A 23,136-nucleotide genomic window follows, 5' to 3' on the forward strand; every position below is an offset into this window, starting at 1 on the left:
CTGCCCCTATCCAGGTTCTGCCCGCTCCTTCGATCCCATTTGAATAAGGAGAGACCTCCCAGACATGATTCTAGAGCCACCCGCAAAATCAAAAACACCAAGCCTCTTTTTTGCCCTTTAAAGTAGAAAATTGACCACATTGTATTCAAACAATCAAGTGAAATCGCATGCTACAGAAAGCGTCATTTCCATTCAAAACCTCAGTACTGTCCAAAAGAGCTGTGAAATCAGACAAAAACACATGAAAAAAGTACAAAGTGATGAATACAAATAATCTCAATTTTGAAAACGGTGTCCATGGTCTTTGTAGAATTTCATTTTTAACGAAAATTTCATTAATGGCTCCTTTTTAAAGAAGCTACTGAAAACCTCAAGATAGTCCAGATCGTGGATGCAGACGCCTTCCACATTCAAGAGTAACGCGTATTTATTTGGATTTCATAGATTCTGTTACTACAGGGCTGAGAAGGCACGAGGTCCACCACGCTCCAAGCCCCAGGTGGATGGTTGAATGTAAACCCTCAGAAGAAGACACTTTACTTTTCTACCAAAATCTCAATATTTGTTTCTATTTTTTTTTTTTACGTTATCATCCTCGAAAAACACGTTAACCACAAACCTCAAAATAATCGGAATCCAGAATGAAGTTCTGGTGGTTCAGACGTTACTCGATTTCTAATGTTTCATCCAAGAAGGCCAATGTGACGGGAGCCAATAGGGCCAACTACGGACATTAAATATGATCATTGACACGACCTTGAATCAGGTACAAAATCTGAGGTGTGCGGGGCTCTACTCTAGAAGTAAAAATAGGCAGGAGGTCTTTTGGAGGCCATAAAATACTCAACCGTTCCCGACTTTGTTTCCCCACCACCAGATCATCGGGCCAAACGAAGACATTAGAATCGGCAGCGTTCACATTATTATGCAGGAAGAGCTTTATTTATTTACTTATTTTTATTACCGGCCTTTTCCCTGCTTGTCTTCTAAAACGAGGAATGGACCCTTGGATGAAGATCTGAAGGTCATGTCCACCCCTACCATAGGAACCGTTAATCAATACATTGTTTGATGGAGATACTCGCCCGTGAAGCACGTCAAGTATTTTGAACCTCCGGCACTCTATGGTACTAAAATCTCACTACTAATGGAGAATACATCCATCGTATCTCCCAACGCCTAGGAATCTTTTGAAGAGGTCCATCTAATTTTCTTTTTTAAGCTTGTGCCAACCTCAAAAGTCAGGGGACAAGCAGTATGACCTCTGAAGAACATCTAGACATATCAATGTACACATAATCCAAAAAAATCCCAAAAAAACCTAAGGCACACTTATAACAGGCAACCGGCAAGAGGGGCTTGGACCAAACCCAACGCCCCAAGAATAGATCCACTCTAGTCGATGACCGAGTTGAAGTCAACAGGACACTGGGTTAGAGAGTCCGATAAGGCCACGTGATCTGCTTAGACGCTGGTCTTCATGTTGCACGGAATAAGAAGAAGGTGAGGATCTCCTTGAATAGACTGATGGTGCAGCTGGCTTTGGAAAACATCAAAAATACTGAAATACAGTCAACAGCGAAGGGAATGTACATCTCCGAGGCGTGAATGGAACCAGGACTGGTTTCAAACGGCATGTCGGGCACTTGGTGCTTTTTTTGTTTGTTTTTTTCCTTGTTTTTGTTAAGAAACCTGACTAATAGTTTCTAGTGAGGATTCCAGAAGGCACTTGTATTCTAGATCACAAAAAAGGCAAAGTGCTGGCGAAAAAAAAAAAAAAACAGGAGCTCAATGAAAGTCCAGAAAACTCTAACCTCCCTGAAGGGTGGTGTGAGGGGGGAGGGGGATCCCTGCTGCAAAACGTTTGGCACTTATGGAGACTTTATTTTTTTCGGTCGAGGAGTGGATCCGTTCTCTGCTTTTACTACCCCATTTTCGTGAAAACCTGGGGAAAAAACCAACAACGTTTCTTTAGTAGAAGAAAGTAGAGTTTAGTAGAGTTTTGGGCTCTGGAGCAATTAAAGAGGAAGGGCAACTTCTCTGATTTCCTGCCTTTAGCTTTTTTCCTTCTGTTCCATTTTGTTTTGCCCTCTTTTTTTGCCTGTTTTTAATCTTGCTTGTCTGCCTTTTACATTTTTATCTTCTTTCTAAATTCTATTCTGCTCCCCCAAACATTCATTCACACACAGATATATAGATAGATATATAAATTCACACACGTACACATTCACACACGCATTCACTGCTCCCTCACTGCAAAGGACATCACTCTTCGGCGTGCAGTATCAGTGAGCGTGGATGATTATTGCACGTCGTGGGATAGATGGGAGGTATGGATCTGTCAGGGCGCCGGGACCCTCCATTATTCCGACCTCCATACTAGTGTTTAAAATGGTGCGTGGGTTCCTTTAAGCCCAAAGAAATTTATACAGAGCGAGTTTAACCCCCCCCCCCAGAAATACACAACTTTCCCCTCTATCCAAAACTTTCTTGAGGGGTCCCGCAGGACGAGGCCATGTTCTTACCGGACTCCCTCTTTAGGACCTTGACTTGCTGCTTTGCTATAACGGCGACGGCCGTCCTCTTCTTGGCGGCCTGTTCCTTACAGCATTCCCTCCAACGCCGCAGCTGGAAGTGGATGAAGCGCCACATCATCCAGGTCTGAGAGACACACATCAACAGAAGGACAAACATCCTAAAGGGCGCAAGGGAATGACGCAGAATAAGACCCCCAATACTGGCTAACGGTGGGGTTTGGGAGAGTCGCAGACAACGGGGGTGCTTACAATGAGGCATTCTGTTTAAAAGATGGGCTTTTGACCTAAACTATCAATGGAACGTTCCAGGCATTAGACGTTCCGTCGGTTGCTACGGTGACAAGACAAATGGACCCCCCCCATTTTTCCCGTACCTGAAAAGAAGCGTATTGAAGTTTCCTTTGTCCGGGTTAAACGTATGGACCTCTGCTCGGGCGAGACCAAACCCAACGGTCAGAACGGACAGAGTCAGGGTGAACAAGCGGCTGATCACAAACACTACAGCCCACACATTAAAACTGGGGAGGAAAAACAAACACAAAAAAAACAAAAAAAAAATAACTGGTCAATATATATATGGGAAACATCTTGTCCATGGAGCTAACAATCTAAAAAGTCACTTTAAACACACAGTACTTACAGCTTTTGGTTATTTTCATCCGTGAAGTAAAACAAGCGTGCTATATGGAACAGAAGCTCCGCCACCGACTGTAAGAGCAGCAATATGAGGCCGAGGCGCGTCAGACTGCAAGGCGGCGACAAAAGCGGCAAGTCAGATTCGCAGAATGTTTAGAACGACCACATTTTATTTTGTTTTGTTTGTTATAGATAGTGCCATCATATTCTGCAGCGCTGTACAAAATAGATCTCTGTCCAAGGTGTCCTATTATGGAGGATTATGAGAACCCCTTTACTGTGCGGCTAAATCCTCCCCTCCCCCTCTTTGATTCAGCGCCCGGCCACAAGAGCGAAACGCGCCGGGAGCCACCAGAGATCTTAGAGGCTATAAATTAACCCAAGGTGGTTCTAAACTATTCATTTATGTAATATTAGTTCCATTAACCCCCCCATTAACCCCTCACTAGTCTGTGCAGAACAAGAGGGGGGAGGGTATAAAAACATCCAAATTTTGTGAATGTGTAAGAAATGATGTGTAATGACAGAAATGTTTCCAGGTTTATCTTACTTCAGCAGATAAGCTCCGGCTATATGAAGGAGGTATAGTATGATGTACTGCAACTGGCGGGGGATTTCCTCCTGGGGAGAAAAAAAAAAAAAAAAAAAAAAAAAAAAGGATTGAGCGATTTTAGCCATTTATAATAATTTATATTATTCAACCCCTGCTGGCTACACTTGGCTCTTCGGAAAGCTGTGTCCCAATGGGGCGCCAATAGCGTTATCCAATCACTTTCCTGCCCTGAAGTTCTCTCCCTTCCCCTCCCCTTACAAAGCCTTCCCAAACCAATCAACAATCAGCACCTTAAAGGGGAACGCAAAACACTTCTTTATTACTTTTTATTTCCAGTATCAGATCTAAAATCAGTATTGTGCCTTTTTTATTAATAAAAGTTTTTGCCTCATTCAGGCAGCTGCGTATTGTCCATTTGTATAAGTTCTCGCTCTGTTATCTGACCCCCAATCTATCAGACAACCCCCCGACTCCTTATCATACTGCCTTCAAGAAACAACAGAAAGACTCAGTCTTAATCACCCAGTTGGACTCTCTGGCTAATGAAAGTCTATGGAGGAACGGACTTCATTAGCATTGCCATAAAGCATCAGTTGGAACAAAATGAGATAAAAACAGATTTTTGTCAACAGCGACCGACTTTGCTGGATACAGCGCAGGGAGGGTATATTCCTGTACACAGCACGGAGTTTTTCCTTTACAGGACTTCCCCTTTAATAGGGGAGAGGTAGGTTAATGGGGAGGAATAATCATGCAGATCCTAAGAATGAATATTTAGGACAGCTGGCCCCATGATGGGTTTGTTTAGTACATGGAGAGTAAGAACGTAAGATTAATACCAGCAGAGGCACGCTGCGTTGATTAAATGCCCCCCCAAAAATGAATGGACCCTTTCTGGTTTTACAGCTGTGGTTACAGGGAATGTTTGGATTTGATGCATGCACGATAAACATTTGCTGCTTAAAGCCTTAGATTCAGTTTGAGCGGAAACGGCCAACTGCTCCTCCGACCATAAGCGTCACCATAGTGGAAAGAAAGGCCTTCATTACTGACCACGACGCGGCCTCGTTTACCACTGGCTGTCTATATAAAGCCTGCCCATACTGTCCTTACCTGAAGGTCACTCAGCGTATGCAAGCATTTACACCTCGTCTATAGTAAGGCTATAAATGAAGACATTTACTTTACTGAGAGGGTGGAACAGCCTCCCAGCAGAAGCGGTAGAGGGTAATACAATGTGGAGATTTAAACATGCATGGGATAGACATACGGCTCCTGAATCTAAGACGAGACCAACGACGGGGCGACTAGACGGGGCAGATCAGACCTAATATTAAATATAATAATCATTTGTTTCAGGCTCCATTCAGAGAGCACATGTACACCCTAAAAAATAATAATATAAAAGATTCCTTACCTTTTTCACCTTCTGAAAGTAGAGTTCGGGCAGCGCGTGCAGCCAGTACGCCAGCTGGCACAGGTAGAAGAACTTCACTTGGAAGCTGCAGGAACGCAAAATTACATTTAAACGCAACCCAACGTTCCAGCAAGTATGTTAAATATCCACGGAGGAGAACGCGTCGTCAGAATATTAAAACTTCTCATCGTACGGAATATTTTACATGGATTACTTTCAAACGGGGGGAAGCCTTTTTCTCATCGCACCTTTCACTTCCTGTGGTGCCTTATGGCAACAGGAAGTGGACAAAATTAGGAAGCGTAAAAAGAAATATTTCTCCCCATACAGAGTCTAGGACAGACAAATAGTACAAAATTATATATATATTTATTTTTTTATATAATATATATATATATATATATATATATATATATATATATATATATATATACACACATACATACACACACACACTTTGTTCTTAACCGAAAATAGCTCTTATTAGAAGGAAAACTGATCACTTGCATGAAATGTGTGAATTTGGCAAATCATAAAATAGCACTTACGGAAGGTAAACATGAGGATAACTTTCCCACAGTGTTTTTGGGTTGGATAGATAGCCTTCCTGGAATAAGATATAAACACAACGAAAATAACACTTAAAAAGCTAAAACTAATCATTACATGGAAAAAATAAAGTACAATAATAGCATTCATTGGGGTTTATTGACTGAGCCGTGTATTATGACGCACAGTGAAACTCAGCCGGGAGCTTCCTACTTTTAGGATTTGAATTTTGTGAATGAACCCCAATGGACCCGCGTTCCACAAAATAAAAACGTAGATGCGGTCAAAGATGAACTCACCGAGCCGGCTACATAAAGACTCCAGAACATGGATGTTAGATGAAAGACCGCCAACTGGCCAGATTCATTAAACCTACTCTGCTTCACTTTGGAAAGGTGAAGACGTCTGTTAATTTTCTAAAGAAGGACAAAAAAAAAATACAATTATTAGGTCTTTCTAGGCGAGATTTCCTGATGACTACAAATATGAGGTTAAATATTCAAGACCACAAACATGCATTGTATGGAAGCGCCAACCTGTGGAGCCACGTTTCCTCATTTAGAATACACTCTGCAGCACTTGGAATGGGACGTCTACGTTGTTTGTCCATTTTGGGGACAAATGGCCGGAGTTGGATCGAGTTTATCCCCATCGTGTTAACATAACGGGCTATCACCAAACTGGTAATTCAACTTCACCGGACCCACACGATGACTTCAGTCAGCAGCCAAGCTTGGTGAGAAGTCCACCAATTGTAACCAAATACAGGTCAACTTGACCACATTCCACCCAGTTATCTCCAAGGTTGAGCTCTTGAGAAGTTACCATATTCGTTCCAAATATTAGCTACTCAACTTACTCTGCTCAATGATGTATTCTGTCATAGGTCGACTAGACCTTAGACTAGTGAGATCCTGGGTCCTGGTAGCCCCACTGCCCCAAAAGGAGTAGCGTCACTGTCCAGCAGCCCGATCAAGAGGGACATCAGTGATCTCCCCAGCTGGACCACTAACATTATGGAGGACTTCCCCGTGCGCTGCACGTCCTTAAAAGACGAAGCACCAGGATATGATGACATCCCAGGCTCAGCAACAAGGAAGGTCGTGCAAAGGGGGCAGCTGGTGGCTCTGCCCCGGGTTAGGTCTAGGACACCACACCCAAGATAGACAAGGAGTTTTTGAAGGACCCAAAAAAAAGGGAGTAACTTACGTCCAAGATGTATTCCTGCACCACCGCGTGTAGAATTATGGTAATGATAATATAGAACAAAATGGTGACCAGATCCTTCACGCCATAATGATAATAAACAATCTCGCCGTCTGAAAGCAGAACAGAAAAGTGGGGGAAAACCGAGTTTACGTTCAAGGGTGCCACGAGTTTATTGGAATCTGAATATTAAATCCCTCTCCAACTGGCTTCCCTTATCTGTTTATTTGCAATCAAGATATGTACGGAATTAAAAAACAATCATATCTCAATATTTAAACAGGATGATGACTTGCAGGAATTCTCAGTTTGAAGATAAAAAAAAAAATCCCCAGAATTTCCACAAATGCGTAACATTACATTTATTAAAGCCAGAGAAATAGGAAAGAGGGTCCAAGAAACAGGTTTTATTCTATGAATCATTTTAATTACCTTTAGTTGGGAACTTGATAAAAAGTAGTAAATAATAAAACCTTGTTTTTTGAGGTCACGCACAGTAGCTAAATAGAATCACCCAACCGCTAAAAATATCTAAAAATATCTGATTTATATCTGAATTTTAAAAAAGTGCGACCTGTAATCAGGACCTTACTATAGGTCGCATTTTTTTCCTCCAAGTTAAATCTTTATAAGGGCGGAGCCTCTAGGCACACCCTCTCCACCGATTGGAGGAACAGGGGGGGGGAGCGGCTGTCCTCGTGACTTCACTCTTTTGCAAAAGCGATCGGATGCTCCGTGGAGAAAGAGGATCCGAAACGCTTCTCTTTCTCCACGAATCTGTCGGAATTATTCTGTCCTATTGGAGAACTGTCGCAAAAGAGCGGAGTCACGGGGACAGCCTCTCCTCCTTGGTCCTCTGGTCGGGGGGAGATAGTGCGCAAACCTTTTGCAGAAGTGAGCAGGAGGTCGGGTTCACAGAGAAGCGGACGAAGACAGAAGAACAAGAAGAGGCAAGAGAAGAAGCGGAGCTGCGGGAAAAGAGACAGGATACAGAAGCGGGCGGCTGAGAGACATTGATAAGAGCATAAGTGTGAGTGAAAGAGAAAATGCTGTTTTACCCTTCTATTGTGTATTTTTTTTTAAATACAGTATTTTTTTTCATTGGCAGGGTATTATAACAATTCACCCACTGAGAATTTGTCGCTTACCGAGAGATTGTATACTGCTGTTATATTGAGGTAATATAAAGATGAAGGCAGTTTTCGCTGTGACCTGCAAAAAAAAGAAAACATACGAAAAAGTATTATTATGTAGACAAGCCATGGTCTCCCTGGGGGTCTCGTACACATCCTCAAGAAGGATGACATAAATAGAAATAAGCCAACCCGCTTTTAGGGTCAGGTATATGTCTTATAGGAAAAGGGTCACACATAACACAAGAATCAGTGGGACGAGGGACGGTATTTCCATAGGGAGTTACCAGGAGACCCCCGCGACACAGGAACTAGAAGCATTAAAGAGGGTTTCGCTACTATAGAAATATAAAAAGCACCACGGTTGACCCTTTAAAACAGAACGTATTAGGTCAGCCTATTTTTGGAATTAGGCCCATAGGCAACTACAACCCTTGCCAGGTGGCTCCAAAATACAGCAAGGTTAAGTACATAGAACAAGCACATTTACCCTAGATCTGTTCCATATTTTACTTTTTGGTTGGGGGGGTTCTTTGTCTCGGAATTACCTTTTAAGAACGCTTGGCTGATATTCCATTCTATAAAAACGAAGATCAAAGAACTTTCTGTATTCACCTGCCAAAAATCCCGGCAACCCTGCGCACCTGGATCGCGGCTTCACCCGTGCACTGAACCAAGGGCCAAACCGTATACAGCGCGCCCGCAATGAATTAGTCATTGTCTGAAAACACCCATTACGGCTGATACGCCAAACCAAGGAATTATTATTCTGGTTAGGAATACTGTAGCGGACCATACATAAAAAGATATAGATAGATTAACCCCTTAAGCACCAGGCTTTTATTTTATTTTTGTAGCCTTTGTGACGATGACTGTTTTCTGCCAATGCTGATGGCGCTGCTGGACATCAAGGATTAAGAAGGGAAGCAAGCATAACGCGTCTCATCTGCTCCACCAAGTTTCCTTGGCTGACCGCTGCGTCTACAATCCTCAACATTTCCCGTTTCTTTCTGCTTCTTCAAAAGAGCATTTGGAAACCCCCCGTCCGCCTTGAAATTTCTGCCTGATGCGGTGTAGCTACCCTGTGTGTTGTTGCTGTGCTTGGTGTTTGACTTTTGCCATGAAACTTCAGCGATTTCACCTTGTTAGTGAGTTTCTCACCCAGTTTTATTCCTCCTACACAGCTGTTTCAGTTTACGATTGCCTTTCAACTTACATATTAAATTGATGATCATTAGCACACCTGTTTGGTATAATTGTTCATTCATACACCTAATTACATGCCTACAAAATCCCTGACTAGCACGAGTCTACCTAGAAGAACTGATGCTGTTTTGAAGGTTATAACATATTTACTGATTTGATTTAGATTTTTTTCTGTTCATTCATTAACACCCGCCTAAAACTTATTCACGGTACTATTTATTATATATTTGTAGGAATTTTTTTATTTTTATTTTTAAAATAATATTCTAATAAATTCTCGCCTGCTATGTGCATACATTCTAATTACCCGCATGACCGTTACACATCTCAATAAATACAAACTGGTGAATTAATAAAGAACTCAGCATGGGAATGCACGGCCCTCTCCTCCTACACAGTAAATGAGCCTTTGGATGCCTCCACGTTTCCCATCGGAAAATCTCTGTAGGTGGGATGCACCCCCCCCCACAAGGAATCGGCTTGTGTATACACAGACAACAGCTGGGCTCTGCTGGGCTCCAGGGCATGGTCTGTCTGGCAGGGCATTGCCCATCTAACTTATATAGAAAGCCCCAAAAAATAAAAGCCAGATTAATAAAAAAAAATAAAAAAAAAAATAAAAAAAAAAACAGTACAAGAAAAATAAAAAAAAAATGTTTATTCTTAAAGCGTATTTTCTGCAGATTATATAAATCATATTGTTTCTACATGACGACCAGCTTCAAGCTACACCGGGTTAAATTTTTTAACCCACCTGGCAGGGTCCCCAAGGTTCCCCCGCTGAATCTATGGTGGGAAGCTGGGCGAACGTAGAAATATTGGGGGGAAAAAACTAAGAAAATCTTAAAGAAAGGGAGGGGTGCAAAATTACACAATTTTAACCTCTTTATTTTGAAATATTTTCATAATTACCGATCCTCATTATTACACAGTCTGAAAATGATATAAATTTATATATATATATATATATATATATATATATATATATATATAATGAGCTTGCCTTGTTATTTTCAGCCTGTTTTGGTTTTCAGTTAAAAAAAAAAAAAAAAGAAAGATAAATATTTTTATTTATTTTTTACAGTTTTTCCCAAAACCAGATTGTCTGGATATTTATTTTAACACAGGCGTGCAATACACTATCCCGGTACACAGGACTCTTAGTCTCTTAAAGCTGATAAATAAATTTGGGTTTTCTTTGTGAAATATTTGGACGGGATACACATTCCCGGGGACTTGCCTTTTGGCCCCTATCTGACTCTCACATTTCAGGCATGGATTCAAAGCGGCGCTTGTCTATGAAATTCCTCGGTACGGCGTCCTTATCGGGGCCACTCCACAGATCACGTATCAAAAGATTCCTCTCTTCGTCCAGAAATTAAATATTCCGAGAGTAGAGGACTCGTCGGAAGCCAAAGAACGAGGGGGTTACGCTATACACGGACCCTCCCCCCATCTGATGGATGCTGAAGGACATACATGGAAACTATCAGGACTGGTCGATGAGGAGACCACCAAATGGTTTCCCCTTTATGGTCGAGGGGCAGCGAGTTACAACTTCTACTGACGGCAACTCTGGACGCCAAGCTGCTACGCATTATAACTCCCATTACACCCAGCCAGCCTCCCGGCAATCTATAGAGAACCAGTTGATGACGGCTACAACTCATACAATGCTGGGGACCAAAGAAGTTCTAGTGTTCTGTAGGTCTCTGCGGGGGTTGAAAGCAGAAATGCTCGTGGATCAGTGACCCCGGGGCATTCTGTATACAGACAACCCTCATCGGGGCAACAGCTGGTAACTTACTGGTTAACAAACCTGGCCTCCCAGCACACGGGGCAAACGCGGGCAGATACGCTGGCATCATGAGCATAAAAACATAGCCAGCCGCGCTAACACCCTCAGGCAGCCGCGGGCCTTAAAGCGCCAGGGCCGTCCCGCCATCGCCCATTCGAAAAGATCTCTTCCTTCTGATCTCCCCGAAGTTACCGACCAAGCGTCAGATAATCCAAAATATATACCGGGCAGCCAATCAGAAGGTCAAACGCGTGCAAGGAACCGGGATCTAAACACAAGAGACAAACGCACAAAAACCCGCTAAAATTGTATTATGACTATTGATTTAAAAAACGCAATTAAAAAAAATTGAAGGAAAAAAATTAACATTTTTATGTAAAAAAAAAAAAAAAAAATGAATAAAAAAAATAAAACTGAAAATGTTTGTCAAAAAAAAAAAAAAAAAAATTATATAGCATCCTAGCAGCCAATCACCCGGAAGTTATCTAGAATCTTGAAACTTTTTGAGCAACGTATTTCTGAACGGAAATATTATTCTCACTTCTGCATTCATGGAAAGCAGGAGGTCTGCTGAAATGTCAAGTAATACCCCCCCCTTTTTTTTTTCTCTCCCTCCCATCCGCAGATCGGCCCCTCTCGGTTTTGAAAACGTGGCACTGAGGAGAAAAAAAAAAAAAAGAAAAAAAAATGAAAAAAAAAAATCCCATATGAAAAACACCATTTATAAAACGCCTGCGTCAAACCGGGAGCCGGTTTCTCCCGCCGCTTCCCAGGTGCACAAGGGCCGAGTTGTTTCACATACAGTATTGACTTAAACTTAAGTCTTGGAACAGCCAGAAAAAAAATCCTCACTTTGGAAAGACACACATTCCTGGCATATTTTGGCTCGGCAGAGAGGCTCACAGAATACTTTCTATTCTACTTCCTGCTGGGACAGAAGGGGGAAAAAAAAAAAAAAAGCTTGCAATTTTTTTCTCCCTCTTTACATTTCCCCAAATTTTTAATTTTTAAATTTCAGAATTTATACGCCTATACAGGCACAGGAAATTATTACAAAAACAGAAAATTAAGGGGGAAAAATAGGGAAAAAACTATTTAGTGGGTTTTTTTTATGAAATACAATTTTTTTTATTATTAAATCGACCTCTATATTCATTAAAAATGTTATGCACAAAAAACGCCACATGGCACTGAGATATTTTAGGATTAAACAATATATAAAATAGAGAATATCATTTTTTTTATTGGTCGGGACTGAAACCCATGTTTTTCTGTTTATCGATGCCTCCCAGCAGAATGCTTTCATAAATTCTCGTGGTTTCCATGGCAACTGCTCCACGTTCGGCTCCCGGGGCCGCGTGTTTGCTTGTTTGTTTAGGGGGGGGGGCTTGGTGCGTGTAACGGTTTCGTACACGTTGCAATCTACACATTGCAGAAGAGCTCCGTGGTATCAGAGACCTGGAGATAGCGGCACACGACGCGAGCGGCCTCTGCAAATACCGCACGCCCAGGGAGACGCCGCCGACGGCAGTGTACTCGCCAGCCGACGCCGTCTCATTACCACCACAACAAATATAAACCGTAACCCCCGACCTATATAAATAATAATTTAAAAAAAAACATAAATATCTTATGGTAACGCATGCGTGGTCTTTTTTTAAATTGCAAAAAAATTACAAAAAAATTACAAAAAAAATTCAAATAATTGAAAGATCTGGCCCCGTATCCTCATATCTGATGACGTCAGGAAAGTCTGTATCCAGGGACAGAGAGGGGATTCAGACCCGGCACTTTAAGGCTGGGGGGGGGAATAAATGGCACACACATGCGTCCACACGCGCATGCTAACACTTTGGCAGCGTTGGGAGGCGCCATCGGGCACCGGCAGCGTCCCACGTCCAGGCCTGCCTCTGTCTGTCATCCAGAGAAAACCGAGAGGTCTGAGAAGAGGTCGTGCCAGCCATGTTTGCTTTAGGTTCAGGTGCAAAGCCGACTGCGCTAGAGAAATAAGCAGCAAAAGAGAGGAACGGCCCCCACATAACGTACATCTTTAACCTAGAACACAGGCCATGGAGTCACCGCGGACATCATGTCCTGGAGACCGGCAGAGACAGGGGCCAGACGGCCTACGGGCCAAATTCCCAGCAGAATGAACAAGTGCCGGGTTCTGAACTTTACGGAAAAAAAGAGGAGTTGATAATTCTGGAAAATAAGTAGCAAAAAAACCAGAAAACCACGCAGAAAATGCAAGTCCCAAACCAGGCTTATGGGAAGTCCACCTGGGGTCTATTCACTAACCGGGAATATAGGAGTCTTATTGGGACAACATAGAAGGTATATTTTCCACAGAATGAAGAAGAGACCTCTGAGGTCCCGGACGTTTACACAACTATGTCAGCCCATCTATCATAAATCCCAGGAAAGTTGGGTGTTTTAACTCTGTGACTTCCCAACGGACCAATAAAAGGCCGACCCTGGGGGAGCTTCTCCTGCACGAAGGTCTGAGAGGGCCCTGTATAATGTGTAGTTAATGCGGGGAGACTTCTTGACTGATTGGACTATACATTATCTGGGTCACCTCGCCCCGTTTGTACCAAGGATAGAATATTTTCCTGAGGGACGCTGGGAAGGAACCGCTAAATGTATATACATAAAAAAATATATACGTGTATAAGGGAAGGGAGTATGCTTTTTAGAAAAGCAAAACAGATATTTATTGAGTTTTTTTTGCCCAAAACACGGTCGCCCCGCATCGTTTCAAGTAACTGGGCTGAGGAAAAACACATCAGAAAAATGATACGAGAAACTCTCCGCTGCCCTGAAATGACCCAGAACAATGCGGAGAAACACGAACAGCTTCATCCCTCACAGACGCCCAGAAAGTGCGAATCTCTGAAATTACCTTTCATTTTAATTATTTACTATTCCCTAAAGAGGAGCGGGCGAGGTGAAAAGAGAGCGAGCGGGCGGGCGGGCGAGGTGAAAAGAGAGCGAGCGGGCGAGGTGAAAAGAGAGCGAGCGGGCGAGGTGAAAAGAGAGCGAGCGGGCGAGGGGAAAAGAGAGCGAGCGGGCGAGGGGAAAAGAGAGCGAGCGGGGGGGCGAGGGGAAAAGAGAGCGAGCGGGGGGGCGAGGGGAAAAGAGAGCGAGCGGGGGGGCGAGGGGAAAAGAGAGCGAGCGGGGGGGCGAGGTGGAAAAGAGAGCGAGCGGGGGGGCGAGGTGAAAAAAGAGCGAGCGGGGGGGCAAGGTGAAAAAAGAGCGAGCGGGGGGGCGAGGTGAAAAAAGAGCGAGCGGGGGGGCGAGGTGAAAAAAGAGAGCGAGCGAGCAGGCGAGGTGAAAGAGCGATGAAAGTGTGAGGAAGAAAATAGAGAGAAATGAAAGGAAAAGTGAAAGATAAATAAAAAAAGGTAAAAGTGAAAGAGAGAGGAAAAAAACAGAGGGAAAAATAAAAGAGAGGTAAAACGTGTGGAAGGAGAGAGAATACGGGAAGATGAATAGAAAATAGCTATTCTCAGCCAGGATAAAGATCCATTCTCAGCGCAGCGCGGGCCGATCTCACCCGCCAGAGACCAGAGGGGCTCCTCACTCCTCAGACCCCCAAATCCCGAGAATCATATAAATAACAGCAATGACGAAATCACCCCCCCTCTACTTTCTAAAAGAACGACTAGCGAGCACAAAATAACGTTTTAGTGAGTAGAGCGCCCTAGATACGGAGGAACGGACTTCATTAGCATCGCCATAAAGCGTCAGCTCAGTCACGGCGGCTCCAGGTCTGCAGATAAAGGGAGTTTATTGGGGCAAAATGAGATAAAAGCAGTAGGGCTGCAACTAACGATTATTTTAATAATCGATTAATCGGCCGATTATTTTTTCGATTAATCGATTAATCGGATAAAAAAAACAATATGCAAATTTTTCGTTTATTTAAAAGAATTTAATGAACTGGATGTTAAAAAACAACTTAAAATTTACATTAACATTCTTATTTTGTTATGATGTAATAAAAAACAATATTTTCAAAGTACAAGAACCCAAACACAATATTTATGAAACAAAATAACCCCAAACATTCTGAAAAGAGGTGGACTATTACTGTTCAAGAAACTTTGCCCCAGCACTTTGCACTTTGCACCCAGCACTTTGCACCCAGCACTTTGCACCCAGCACTTTGCACCCAGCCCTGGCACTTTGCACCCAGCACTTTGCACCCAGCCCTGGCACTTTGCACCCAGCACTTTGCCCCAGCCCTGGCACTTTGCATCCAGCACTTTGCACCCAGCATTCAGCACTTTGCACCAGCACTTTGCACTTTGCACCCAGCCCTGGCACTTTGCACCCAGCACTTTGCACCCAGCCCTGGCACTTTGCACCCAGCACTGGCACTTTGCACCCAGCACTTTGCACTGTGCCCCTGCACCCAGTCTCTAACTCTGCCCTGCACCCAGCCCTGCCCCCACATTCTGCCCTGCCCCCACACTCACACTCTGCCCTGCACCCACTCTGCCCTGCACCCACACTCACACCCTGCCCTGCATCCCCACCCCCACTCTGCCCTGCACCCAGTCTCCCACTCTGCTCTGCACCCACACTCACACCCTGCATCCCCACCCCCACTCTGCCCTGCACCCAGTCTCCTGCCCTGCACCCCCCACCCCCACTCTGCCCTGCACCCCCACCCCCACTCTGCCCTGCACCCCCACCCCCACTCTGCCCTGCACCCACACTCACGAACCGCTCTGTGCGAATGGAGCCACTCGCACAGAGCGAACCGCTCTGTGCGAATGGAGCCACTCGCACAGAGCGAACCGCTCTGTGCGAATGGAGCCACTCGCACAGAGCGAACCGCTCTGTGCGAGTGGAGCCACTCGCACAGAGCGAACCGCTCTGTGCGAGTGGCTCCATTCGCACAGAGCGATTCGCTCTGTGCGAGTGGCTCTGTGCGATCCGTGCACATAGACATGAAGAATACTTACCTCCGGAACGCGTCACATCCGTCACGTAGCTAAAAGAAGGCGGAGACTGCAGAGCGTGTAGCAGAAGCGGGGAACGCTCGCGGAGGTAAGTAAAAGGAGCCGAGTGCTCCAACAACGAATTGATCACTCGATTAATCGATAACGGAAATCGTTATCGATGATTTCCGTTATCGATTATTATCGATTTTATCGATTCGTTGTTTCAGCTCTAAAAAGCAGGTTTTTGTCACTGCTGATCGTCATGCAGAGATCGGTCAGTAGGGGGAGCTCTAGGAGATCATTATCCGCAGCAGAGGGTAAGGTCCCTGCGCTGTACAGTGTACCAGCTCCGGAGTACACCCGCAGGGGAGGAACTAATAATGATAATTATGTCATTTATCTTGTATTACCTGCTCGCAGAAAATAAACGTTTTAGAAAAATAGATTTTAATGTGATTTAAAAAAAAAATAATAATACAAATTAACCCGAGCGATTTTATTTTTGGGTAAAGAGAGACAATTACAGGATTACCATAGGAACGAGCGCGGCCTCAAGGGATCAGCCTTAAAGCGTTACCCCCCCCAGGCTTCTAGAGGCTTCCGTTATTATATTATTAAGTAATATTTGCCACAAAAAGTCGCTCAAAAAGGCTCTTGGTCGGTCGGTTCTAGTTTTGTCAGACCCTTTGAATGTAGGGACTGTAAGAAGAACTGCGGGAATTCCCAAGGGAGTGTGAGCGGGGATATGATGTCATCGCCCGGGGATATGATGTCATCGCCCCGCGCTCGGACACAAGCAGCGCAAGGACTGCGAGCCAACAAAGGTAGAAGTGTGTGCAGAAGTGCGTGTAAGGATGTAACTGTGAGTATGTGTAGGCATGTCACGGTGCGTGTGTTAGTATGCGTGTAAGCATGTCACTGTGCGTGTGTTAGTATGCGTGTAGGCATGTCACTGTGCGTGTAAGCATGTCACTGTGCGTGTGTTAGTATGCGTGTAGGCATGTCACTGTGCGTGTGTTAGTATGCGTGTAGGCATGTCACTGTGTGTGTGTTAGTATGCGTGTAGGCATGTCACTGTGCGCGTGTTAGCATGCGTGTAGGCATGTCACTGTGCGTGTGTTAGTATGCGTGTAGGCATGTCACTGTGCGTGTGTTAGTATGCGTGTAGGCATGTCACTGTGCGTGTGTAAGTATGTGTGTAGGCATGTCACGGTGCGTGTGTTAGTATGTGTGTAGGCATGTCACTGTGCGTGTGTAAGTATGTGTGTAGGCATGTCACGGTGCGTGTGTTAGTATGTGTGTAGGCATGTCACGGTGCGTGTGTTAGTATGCGTGTAAGCATGTCACTGTGCGTGTGTTAGTATGCGTGTAAGCATGTCACTGTGCGTGTGTTAGTATGCGTGTAGGCATGTCACTGTGTGTGTGTTAGTATGCGTGTAGGCATGTCACTGTGCGCGTGTTAGCATGTGTGTAGGCATGTCACTGTGCGTGTGTTAGTATGCGTGTAGGCATGTCACTGTGCGTGTGTAAGTATGTGTGTAGGCATGTCACGGTGCGTGTGTTAGTATGTGTGTAGGCATGTCACTGTGCGTGTGTTAGTATGCGTGTAGGCATGTCACTGTGCGTGTTAGTATGCGTGTAGGCATGTCACTGTGCGTGTGTTAGTATGCGTGTAGGCATGTCACTGTGCGTGTGTTAGTATGTGTGTAGGCATGTCACGGTGCGTGTGTTAGTATGCGTGTAGGCATGTCACTGTGCGTGTGTTAGTATGCGTGTAGGCATGTCACTGTGCGTGTGTTAGTATGCGTGTAGGCATGTCACTGTGCGTGTGTTAGTATGCGTGTAGGCATGTCACTGTGCGTGTTAGTATGTGTGTAGGCATGTCACGGTGCGTGTGTTAGTATGCGTGTAGGCATGTCACGGTGCGTGTGTTAGTATGCGTGTAGGCATGTCACTGTGCGTGTGTTAGTATGCATGTGTGTATAAGTATGTTAGTGCGCGTGTTAATTAGTATCGTTGGACAAAAATCTGGCACCTAAATTTTTGGCCTGACTTCTAGAGTAAAAATAATATAAATCTAATAATAAATAATAAATATAATAATCCCGGCCCTGTCGGGAGAAGCTGTCGGGAGAAGCTCAGGGTGAGAAACGTCTCATTCTCCGGTCCCTGCGGTCATAATCCCGGGGGAACCATCGCAACCAGGTGGCAGATCCTCGCACAGACAGCACATGTCCGTCTCTGTTCTATGATGTAGAATCCCACTAGGATCAATAAGACGCTACTTTTGGTTTTACTAAAAGTCTAGAATAGCGACGGACTCGACTTACATCGCTCACAGCCTGACAGCGAAAAGGGGAGGAAAAACAAAAGCACCAATCCACTAAACACTGCGTCCGAAACCAAAAAGTGACATTTACATAAAATACTAAAATGCAGCAGAACCGGAACATATAGAACGGCAGCAGCTGAGTTATTACGTACAGTTACCCCCCCCCTGGAATGACTGAAATCTGACCCCCCCCGTGTCTATTTGCCACACCGACAAAACGGAGGTTGCGCAGGGACACACACTCACACTCACACAATCTCACCCTACATAGGTAACACACACATCTTTACATTCCAACACTATATTAACCGCTACCACTTCTGCTGGGAAGCTGTTCCACTTACCTACTACCATAAAGCAAAACTTTAAGTTTAATTTAGATGATTGGACTGGAAATTAACCGAAATAGTGTGGTTATCCCTGATCGTTAAGAGGAACTCCAATTAACACCCCCCCCCCGGTGGGGGCAAATGAAGGGCATGGCTTTAGTGAATTGTCTGGCATTATAAGGGTTAATAGAAGCTGTAACTGTAGAGGTTCAGCACCAATTGGAAACACACACATACCCCACACCTCATCCCAAAAAGGGGGCAGCCCTGGGGTGTGGGGGCAGAGCCAGGGGGGCAACTTTTAAGAACTTGTCTGGATCCACCCGGCCCTCAACAGTTAATAAAAATTAGTGATCGCACCCCCTGCTGTGAGGGTTAATATTTGATGGAGGGGCTTTAAATGCCCCCCCTCCCGACATATATACCCCCTTCCAACCCACTTTAACCCCCTAAAGGAATGATCTGCCCCAGGACAGCGCTGGGAGGACCTGCTCCGGACTTCTCTAAGTTTGGGGTGCATTTAAACCTCACCCCAGAACTTACAGTCTGGGTCAGTAATACCCCCCCCACCCCAAATACTGCCCCCACCACCCCAAATACTGCCCCCACCACCACACCCTATGAATTATTAAAGGGACCAACCACACCGGGCATCACGTCTCACTCTTAACTCCACAGGCTGTGGCCCCTGTGTGCACAGAGGGGCCACTTCACGCATAAGGTGGGGGGTAATTAGCGGGGGGGGGCAATACGAAGCAGGCTAGGCGCTCTCACCTCGAACATGAGCCCGATGAGGACCAGGATGACACAGAAGAGGCCGATGTCCGCATGGTTGTGGATGACAAACTCCTGGCTGAAGATGGGGTAACTTTTCCTCCTGCGGAAAGCCATCTCCGCACAATTGCCCCTTCTCCCTCTCTCTGCCCTCCCTTCCTCCCTCCCACTAAACTTCTCCGGGCTCTGGGCACAGCCAGGCCCCGCCCCCTGCGTGCGCAGGCGCACCTCCGCCTTAACCCTGGCAGTGCCGGGGGCTGCGTGCTCATTCCTATGCAGCCCGTGGAGGTTTCCGCGCGTGGACACGTCACGTCCACTCAGCCGCTCAAAGCTCGCGGCCGGCCCCGCAGCCCGCTGCTCTCTTTATTAAACAGCCAAGTGTCCCAGTTTGGGAAGACAGTCCCTACCCGGAACCCTAATCATGATTAGAATCCCAACCGTGTGTATAGAATCAGCGCTCAAAGTTACCTCAATATACCCGCAATTATACATACATGTAACATACATGTGACATACATTGAGATGGAATGTTACACATAAACACCCTTCCTAATATAAAAACCTATCTATTATAATTGTTTTATATATAGCACCATCATATTCAGCAGTGCTGTACAACGGCACATTCCAAAGCCATGTAAATACTATAGGTAAAGGTGACCCCTTATATAATCTATAGTGTGTGTGTATATATATATATACAGTGTATATATATTGTCCTCCTCCGCCCATTTTAAGCCAGATCCAGGGGTCACTTAGTCCTCCCCGGTCCGGCCCTGCGTGTTATTATGTGACGTCACCAAGGTTTCCAGGGAGAAAGAATAAGCGCCAAATATAACACAGCCGAGGATGATAAGCGAAGGAGATAAGAGAATATAGAGGGCCCCGTATCGCCGCTCCTACAAACATTCCAAAACCTGCTCCAAAACACGGCGCCATCGAGCCCTTTCCAGCTGCTTCGGGTCTCCGCTGGCCGCCCGCTGCTTCATACAGAGTCCTGACCCCAGCCGGCGGGACGTCCGCATATAATTCATTCACTTCCTGTCCGATGACCTCATGTAACTATAATTCCAACAGCAACCCGCAAATAACACCAGACACTCGCTCCAACACCACACACTCACACAAACTCACACACCCGCGCCAACACCACACACTCACACAAACTCACAAACCCGCGCCAACACCACACACTAACACAAACTCACAAACCCGCTCCAACACCACACACTAACACACAAACCCGCTCCAACACCACACACTAACACACAAACTCACTCCAACACCACGCACTAACACAAACTCACAAACCTGCTCCAACACCACACACTAACACAAACTCACAAACCCACGCCAACACCACACACTAACACACAAACACACAAACCCGCTCCAACACCACACACTAACACACTCACACACCTGCTCCAACACCACACACTAACACACAAACCTGCTCCAACACCACACACTAACACACAAACCCGCTCCAACACCACACACAAACCCGCGCCAACACCACACACTAACACAAACTCACAAACCCGCGCCAACACACACACTAACACAAACTCACAAACCCGCGCCAACACCACACACTAACATCCCTTTATCTGCAGACCTGGAGCCGCCGTTGCTGTCAGTCATGTGATATTTTGGGTGACTTTCCCGGCTCAAACCCCACACTGAGCTGACGCTTTATGGCAATGCTAGTGAAGTCTGTTGCTCCATAGACTTTCATTAGCCAGAGTGTCCGATTGGGTGATTAAGACTCAGCCATTCTATTGATATAATAGAATGACAATGATAAAAGATCAGGAGGTTAATGCAGGGTTACATTCGTTTAGCGTTCACGTAGATTTTTCTTCGGGTTTATTAGCCTCTGGCTTTGTCTTTAAAAAAAAACACAAACCTTATACTGAAACCGTAACGCAGACGTCACACCAGCCTCTAAAAATAGAGCGGATCTAGAGAAAAGTAAAAATAGATGTTTTTTTATTAACCAAAGGTAGGGCACAGAGGCACACCACCCATCCCTCCAGCCTGGGACTCAATGCAACGTTAACCCTTTATAGAATTATTAACCTAATCCTTCAAGCAGCCAGTCAGTGGTGAGAACCTCAGGGTGTTCCTCTGCAGCTCTGTAGCTGCAGCTTCCTTTGTATTACTTTATTTGATTTATATAGCGCCATCTTATCCTGCAGTGGACCCCGCTTGGAACGACCACATGCAGGCAGCAGATGGCGTAGATGTTTAGGTTCTCTTGCGGAATCAGAAGGCAATCAGTAAATCAAGTCCTCCAGTGGCACACAGACCACCCTAGACAAGAAGACCAAGGGTTTCTTTAAGCGTTGGCCCCCAGACTCTATCGTCTTCAGACACACTAAAGAAATTTGGAATGTTAACCAAACCTTTAATTATACAGACTGCTGACCAGACACTCTTCCTCTTCCGCCCCACGCTGTAGACAGCGCCATCAATCTGGTTAAAATACGGCGGAGGGTCCAGCCGCTTTGGAGCGCGATATTTCAGATGTTGGAGGATCTTTTGGGCCGGCCGCTGACTCCCAGCCCAGAGTTGGCTTTGTTACATATGAAACCTGCGCATGTTTCGAGGGTTGAGTGGCAATTTATCTCGCATGTCTTGGTTGCCACAAAACAAACAATAACTGGGAGTTGGGGGGGGGGAAAGCTTCCCGAGTTCAGGAGGTCCTCTCCATTTTGGAAGAGACTAGAGAGATGGAAGAGATGTCTCATAGGTGCAACAACGCAATGTATATAATATATAATATAAATATATATATATATAATGTACGCTGTCTTCGGTTGTTACGGGGTTCTGTAAGTGAAATGTAACGCAGATCTGTAGTGTGGAAATATTATTTTCCTACCTTTATAGAATTTTGTCCTTGAACAAGAAATATAAATAAAAAGATTAAAACCCAGCAAATCTTTTTCATTTGAGTCGCTCTAAAGCAAGTCCATGACGTTTGGAGCACGGAGAACCCCCCCCCCGGTGTACACACTGATAACGTTACCGAGACCAGTGGCCCCCGGCCACCCAACCTATTGGAGAAGGAACTCAATGAAGGCCTAGACTCTAATTCAGCATGGAGAGTAGACAGCTGATAAAGACTGGTGGCCAGATAACAGCCCTTAATGAAGCAACGGACGCATTTTCATTTTACTTGCCCAGACCTCGGCATCAAAGTAGGGATTCACTAAAGAAATGGCGTATTTAATCCCCGTGGCCCTTAGCGGGCTCCGGCTCTGGAATAAGTGAGCATGGACTGCTTTGGGATCCTTTGGTCACTCGATTAGCAATACTTTATCCTGGGTGGGGGGGGTGAGGGGGCTGAAGTATTTTTCTCAAGTAACGCAGCCTTAAGGAAAGTAGCCGTTGCGCAATACATCTGATACGTTAGTGCGCTGTGGAAGCCCCTCTCACTCTCAGCAGCGGCTGATTACAACTCCCATCACTCAGCTGGTGCTGCATGCTCAAACTATAAATAATATATTCTTCAGAACCAAGAAAACCGATCAGCCCTATAGCTACAGCTGGCCTAATAAACATCCTCAGACCAGGGTAGCACCAGCTGGCATAGATGGCACAGACAAGCTGTTTGGGGGCAAAGATGGCACTGGGGCGTCATTATAAATTGTAGTAACTTCTTTTCAGCACCTTATCTTACTTGCAGCCACTTTTCACGCGTCT

At 45.1% G+C, this 23,136-nt stretch overlaps 1 protein-coding gene across 1 annotated transcript; it reads right to left on the minus strand.

The window, feature by feature from the left end:
* Positions 1–1,552: 1,552 nt before the first annotated feature.
* On the minus strand, positions 1,553–19,614 carry TRAM2 (translocation associated membrane protein 2). The gene is made up of 11 exons (XM_053458645.1): positions 19,423–19,614; positions 8,047–8,110; positions 6,902–7,011; positions 5,992–6,108; positions 5,692–5,750; positions 5,144–5,228; positions 3,724–3,794; positions 3,178–3,282; positions 2,912–3,055; positions 2,526–2,695; positions 1,553–1,945 (listed from the first exon to the last, which is right to left on the minus strand). Exons 1-11 carry the CDS (start codon positions 19,537–19,539, stop codon positions 1,872–1,874), a joined length of 1,116 nt encoding a protein of 371 aa, XP_053314620.1. The 5' UTR covers positions 19,540–19,614; the 3' UTR covers positions 1,553–1,871.
* Positions 19,615–23,136: the final 3,522 nt, after the last annotated feature.

The sequence above is a fragment of the Spea bombifrons genome, chromosome 3 (assembly GCF_027358695.1).
Source record: "Spea bombifrons isolate aSpeBom1 chromosome 3, aSpeBom1.2.pri, whole genome shotgun sequence".
NCBI classification, from domain to species: domain Eukaryota; kingdom Metazoa; phylum Chordata; class Amphibia; order Anura; family Pelobatidae; genus Spea; species Spea bombifrons.

Bases quoted from the DNA above. Each gene is read 5' to 3' on its own strand.
- TRAM2 (XM_053458645.1), bottom strand. From the start codon at position 19,539: ATGGCTTTCCGCAGGAGGAAAAGTTACCCCATCTTCAGCCAGGAGTTT. The intron at 7,012-8,046 runs GTAAGCGACAAA...TTCTGCTTTCAG, and splicing joins CAGCAGTATACAATCTCTCG to ACGGCGAGATTGTTTATTAT. The intron at 6,109-6,901 runs GTAAGTTACTCC...GTCCTTCTTTAG, and splicing joins TGCAGGAATACATCTTGGAC to AAAATTAACAGACGTCTTCA.